Source organism: Lygodium microphyllum, chromosome 29 (genome assembly GCF_053477565.2).
Source record: "Lygodium microphyllum isolate KBCC chromosome 29, Lygodium_microphyllum_v1.1.10, whole genome shotgun sequence".
NCBI lineage: Eukaryota > Viridiplantae > Streptophyta > Polypodiopsida > Schizaeales > Lygodiaceae > Lygodium > Lygodium microphyllum.
The window spans coordinates 75,551,965-75,557,426 of record NC_141163.1 but is presented as its reverse complement, the minus strand read 5'-3'; the positions used below and the strand labels follow the sequence as shown (position 1 = coordinate 75,557,426).

Below are 5,462 nucleotides of genomic sequence, written 5' to 3'. Positions count from 1 at the left end.
TGAGAGAGCAGGCATTTGACATTTTTAAAGAGATCCGGGGACCGGAATCCCTGATGCATTTGTCTTCTGCATTAAAAAATATCTAGTAATCCATCGCCTTTCTCGCTCTCAGATTTTCCTGTCTCGCCCAAAATCCATTCAGACACAAACCCCGGTCGGTGGCCAGTACGCTAGCTTTTTAGTCGAATCCAATTTATAATTACCATTACCATCAATAAATTAAGATTATCAGTACTTCTAATGAGTAAATTCATTTCTTATTAATATTATCATTATTCCCTTCTCTTTCTCCTCCTTCCTCCTTCTTCGTCATCTTCTTCTTCTTCTTTACTTCAAGGTTCAATCTTGAGAGAGAGAGAGAGAGAGAGAGAGAGCCCTTCCATATCTTGTTTTCACCCCAGAACTCCATCGCCAGCTCAAATCTGTTTCCTCGGAATATCTCAAAGCTCCTTTTGCAGCTCCATTCCAGCTCCGCATTTTGAGAGAGCTCTTTATTGTGTGACCAGAACTCCATAGCTAGCCCTTAAATCTCTTCCTTATCACATCTTCCTCCGATTTCTGACCTTTGAGAAGGAGCTTTTGCCAGGTATGCTGGATAGAGCAACAGATCAATGGTAAGCACCTAGGTGTGAAAATTAGCTGAGTTCAGCCACTTGGGATAATTTCGAGCGGTTTCGGTAGACATTCCCTGCATTGCCTGCTAACCGGATCAGACGCTGATCAGAAATATGGACTGCCTGAGCCTGATTGTGGTACCATGGAAGGTTTTCTGGAAACGCGCGCTCTTCTGCCTCTTTATGAGACTTGAAAACTGGCCTCTCATCTTCCCTGTCAATGTCAAATTTGATGTTCTCAAGCCCGCAACATCATCCAAGTGTCGCCGCCGTAGCTGCTCCAGCCCTACCTCCTGCGTTGCTAAATCTTGCCCCAAACATGCCTGCATGCCACACGAAGACGAACTTTGTGTGATCAAGGGAAAGCAGGGGGAGCACGGATTGGATGGAGCTGGAGTCTTACACGAAGGCGTGCACCCTCAATATATACTCTCTGTGAATGGCAGGACCAATGTGGCTTCCCTTTTTACTCGACAGGGTCTGAAAAGGTTTAATCAGGATGCCATGATTGTTTGGGAGGTCAGACATCTTAACGACATTCCAAGTGTTATGTGATTCTCTCGGTCTATCTCCATGATTTCTGTTCATGTAGATTGCATGGGTTCTTACGGTAATGAGTATACGATGGTTGTCCATTAGAGCAGCTTAGTTTGGGTTGAGGCAGTCTGTCTACTGTGCACGCTATTGAAGTAGTTGCTCATGGTTCATTATCCTCTTTTACAGAATTTTGCCTGTCAACAAAATACCATTTTCTGTGGCGTATTTGATGGCCATGGTCCAGATGGACACTTTGTCGCTAGGAATGTGCGTGACATGCTTCCTCAGACCTTGGCATCCTGCTGGCAGTACTTGAAGCATGCTGCTGAAGACTCTATATCATCTTCAGATGACAGTGAAACAGATTGTCTTGTTCAAACTCAGAGTGACTCTTTGGGCATTGCTACTGCGTGGAGAGAGGCAATTGTAACAGCGTATAAAGTAATGGATAGGGACCTTCTTAATGATGAGCAAGTTGATTGTGTTTCTAGTGGCACTACCGCTGTGACCCTTGTCAAACATGTAAGAAGCATGGAAAGCTGGTGTGTTGCTTACATGTGCAATCATCTATTTACATGTGACCACTGTCACCCTATGTTTGATACATCTAGATTTTTGTTCTTTTTGATCTGCAGGGTAAGGACCTGATTGTTGGAAATGTTGGTGATTCTCGGGCTGTTCTGGGTACAAGGGCCGATGATGGCACCCTTTTAGCATTACAACTTACTGTGGATTTGAAGCCAAATCTGCAGAGTAAGCATAGCAGTAACATTTGGATTGATAAACTACTCAGTTCATGGCATGTGCTTGGTAGATCTTCATAGCTGCTTTTTGCTCAAGTGACTTTCTGATGCTTGATCAGGGGAAGCTGATCGAATTCGACGTTGTAAAGGTCGAGTGTTTGCCTTGCAAAATGAGCCAGCGGTCCACAGGGTCTGGCTACCACATCAGAATACACCTGGTTTGGCAATGGCTAGAGCATTGGGTGACTACTGTCTAAAGAGCTATGGTGTAATATCAGAACCTGAAGTCGTGTATCGACGTCTGACAAAGAAGGATAAGTTTGTTGTACTTGCGACTGATGGGGTGAGACACTATAAATGCCAACAAATTCCATTCCTTGTCAAATGGCCAGTTCAAGCTCTGGCAAAGTTATCTGGTATCTGATTTTCTAAGCATTGGTTCTCTGTGTTATGCAGGTATGGGATGTTCTAAGCAACGAGCAAGTTGTGAAGATAGTGGGTTCAACAGCAGTAAAGTCCTATGCTGCAAGAGCTGTAGTCGAGTCTGCTGTGCTTGCATGGAGATCCAAACGTGCACTTGCAAGGATGGATGACTGTGCAGTTGTGTGCTTGTTTTTGGATGATTGACCATTTATGAAAGCTCTTTGCATAATACTGAAGGTGTATATTTTGAAGGAGAAGTTCATCAGCTGACTGACATGGAAGTTTGTCAAATGCAACTTTTGTTGGTGGCCCCTTCTATGTGGCAAGCTTTGTCTAGATAGCTACGAAAGTAACAGCAGCATGCCTTGTCTAACACGTAATCTCCCTCAGCTGGTTTCATGACAATGGTGATGCCAAGTCTGTGACAATGCTCCCAAATAAGAAGGCAAAATGATGGTCCCATTTAGGTAACCCAGGAGGGGTCTGTGCCCCAGTCAAAAGAACTAACAATCCTTTCAAGTGCATTCCCTCGAGTCTTTTGAATCTCAAAGAGATGCCAATTCTTTTTTTCCTATTTACCATTTCAGAAGGCTTTGTTACAAACATCGAAGCCTACACTTAAAACGGATTGGTGTCTTAGTATGAGCTTTCTCTTACTTAAAGAACTAAGGCCCTTGTATGAGCCTTCTCTTACTTGAGAGGTAAAGCATTGGCTCTGCAAACAGCCACAATTCCTTCATTCAGGTAGGTCAATAAAAACTATTTACTCGTCAAAGGCACCTTATAATCTGGATGAATGCTTTTGACATGCTAGATTTTTTTGTCCGAGAGAGTATACCTTGAAGAATGTCAGGAACCTGCGACTGAATGCAAATTTTCTGTTGCTTGGTGATGGGTGTTTGCAGAGGCACACTGTGTCTCCTGCAGTCATCACCCTGTTCGTTGGCTAAATTCACTTCGAAAAAGGAAGTGGATCAGCAGAGGAAATTGGACTGCGTTATATTGATATACTTTTTCCGATCGGGGTCTGCAGGGCCTTCTGATCTAGGTGGTGATGTGGAAATGTTGACAAAAGACAAACATGGGATTGAACCGCCTGGTTGGGTGCACTGTCAGGTCTCTCTAGGGCTTTACTCATCTTCCTCGACTTCAGTCCCTAGCTCTTAGACTGACCCTATTGAGGTGGGTTCTAAACTTATATTTGTGCTCAAAAGACTGAATTTGATCACCCTTTTTCGAAATCTACAAAGGCCTATAATCTCTCTCTCTCCCCTTACTTTGCAAATTAAACTCTTATCCTTGCAAAACATATCGAATTTTCTGAATTGCATTTTCGTTGCAATTTCTATGATTAAAGAACTCATGAACTTACTTACATCACTCGTGGGCGCATGCACACATCTCACAAAGGTCACTCTATAGCAAACTTGGAGTGAAATAAGAGAAAGTTTACCACAATTTGGAGCAATGCTGATAAGATTAGTGACCTAAATGTTTGAATTAGCATATGCTAGTCATGAAGGAAGTATATAAGAAGAAGCTAAGATGGCAGCATTGAGAAAATAGTCATGGGGGTCAAAGAGATGTGGGAAATATGAAAGTCATGAAGGAAGTATATAAGAAGAAGCTAAGATGGCAGCATTGAGAAAATAGTCATGGGGGTCAAAGAGATGTGGGAAATATGAAAGAACCAAGATGGCAACATTGAGAAGATACCCATGTGGGTCAAAGAGATGTTGAGTGCAATTGTTGCACGCATTCCAAACTTTTATGAAAATGAAATAGAATGAGAACAAGGAGGAGACGCATCAAGCATAAAAGTGGCTACTTGACTAAGTGAGATATGAATAGAGATAGAGATCGAATGTGGCAAGCACAATCTTTGAGCTAAAGGTTAGAATTGCTACTCTTTAAGAGAGTATGAGAAACTAAAAACACGCATACCATTGGGAAGTGGAAAAATCTAGCTATTGTTAATGATGATTTGAGTTTGATTAAGGAGCAAATGAAGACCATTTACACGGATGAGAGAATTGTGAATGAGGTGTACACATGTATCATAAAAAGTTGGGATATAGATGGGAGTCAACATAATGTCCACCCAAGTTCAAGAAAGCAAACATCTTATACAATGTTCACAAGAAACATTTTTCATTGTAGATATAGTAACCTCGAACTAAAAAATGTAGAGGGGTTCTTAACTTTAATGACACATATTTGTAAATTTTGTGGCTAAAATTTTGAGAGAAGTTCAAAGTTTTGAACCTTCCTTTTAGATTTGAAAGGCTTTCTTGAAAATTTTTGCAATTCATTTTATAGTAAACCTTACTTCCTTGAGAACATTGTTATTGTAGTTCAATCAAGGTAAAAAAAGCACACTTTTTACAGTGTTGGGATATAAATGGGAGTCAACATGCTATCCATAAACATGAACCAAAGGAGAACTACAAGCCTATGGTGAAATCCCCATCTCGTACAAAGGGAAGCTCCAAAGAATAATAAGGAGTGAAACAATGTAAGAAGGCCAAACACATTAAATAGAGTTAAGATGGAGAGACCCAAGGGTTTGTACATTGTACTATACCATTTTGACCTAGTCATGGTAGGAGATGGCACTACATAAAAATGAAACCATAGATGCACATATCTTTATAGGCATGTCCATCCACATGGTTATTAGTGTGTTTATATGTGCCTTGCCACTATCATGGAGTCACACTTAAATGCACTCCTATAGTCACAATTGATGATCTATCATTCAAAATGTGTTCCAGTCATGCTATTTTTCTCAATTGAACAACAAAGAATAGTAGGGAGAAAGTAAAGCAAGGTAGAGAAAGGAGAGTAAAGGAAAGAGATAGGCATTTGCAAGCAAAGAAGTGCATGAGACCACTAAGGATTTGAGGAGAGTCCATTCCTTGAGCCATAGTAGCAATTCCTCTCTTCTTCTTGGGTGTTTTCTCATGCTATTAGATCTTTGCTTGCATGCTTGTATTCTTTTTTAAGAGTGATAACTTCTTATTTTGTTTTGCTTACCTTTCTTGCTCGAGAGTTGGAAGCTCTTCTTTTGAAGGTTTTATGAAAAAAGACTTCTATAGGCACGTTTGATAGGGTGTTTGTCTTGTTGTGTATTTTGATGTGCTAA

At 41.0% G+C, this 5,462-nt stretch overlaps 1 protein-coding gene across 1 annotated transcript; it reads left to right on the top strand.

Annotated features, from left to right (window-relative positions):
* Positions 1 to 299: 299 nt before the first annotated feature.
* LOC148010811 (putative protein phosphatase 2C 34) lies at positions 300 to 3,596 on the top strand. Its single transcript, XM_087671535.1, has 5 exons — positions 300 to 1,133; positions 1,338 to 1,673; positions 1,787 to 1,904; positions 2,014 to 2,237; positions 2,351 to 3,596. Exons 1-5 carry the CDS (start codon positions 729 to 731, stop codon positions 2,519 to 2,521), a joined length of 1,254 nt encoding a protein of 417 aa, XP_087527661.1. The 5' UTR covers positions 300 to 728; the 3' UTR covers positions 2,522 to 3,596.
* The last annotated feature ends 1,866 nt before the right edge of the window (positions 3,597 to 5,462 follow it).

Bases quoted from the DNA above. Each gene is read 5' to 3' on its own strand.
- LOC148010811 (XM_087671535.1), top strand. From the start codon at position 729: ATGGACTGCCTGAGCCTGATTGTGGTACCATGGAAGGTTTTCTGGAAA. The intron at 1,134-1,337 runs GTCAGACATCTT...CCTCTTTTACAG, and splicing joins ATGCCATGATTGTTTGGGAG to AATTTTGCCTGTCAACAAAA. The intron at 2,238-2,350 runs GTGAGACACTAT...TGTGTTATGCAG, and splicing joins TTGTACTTGCGACTGATGGG to GTATGGGATGTTCTAAGCAA.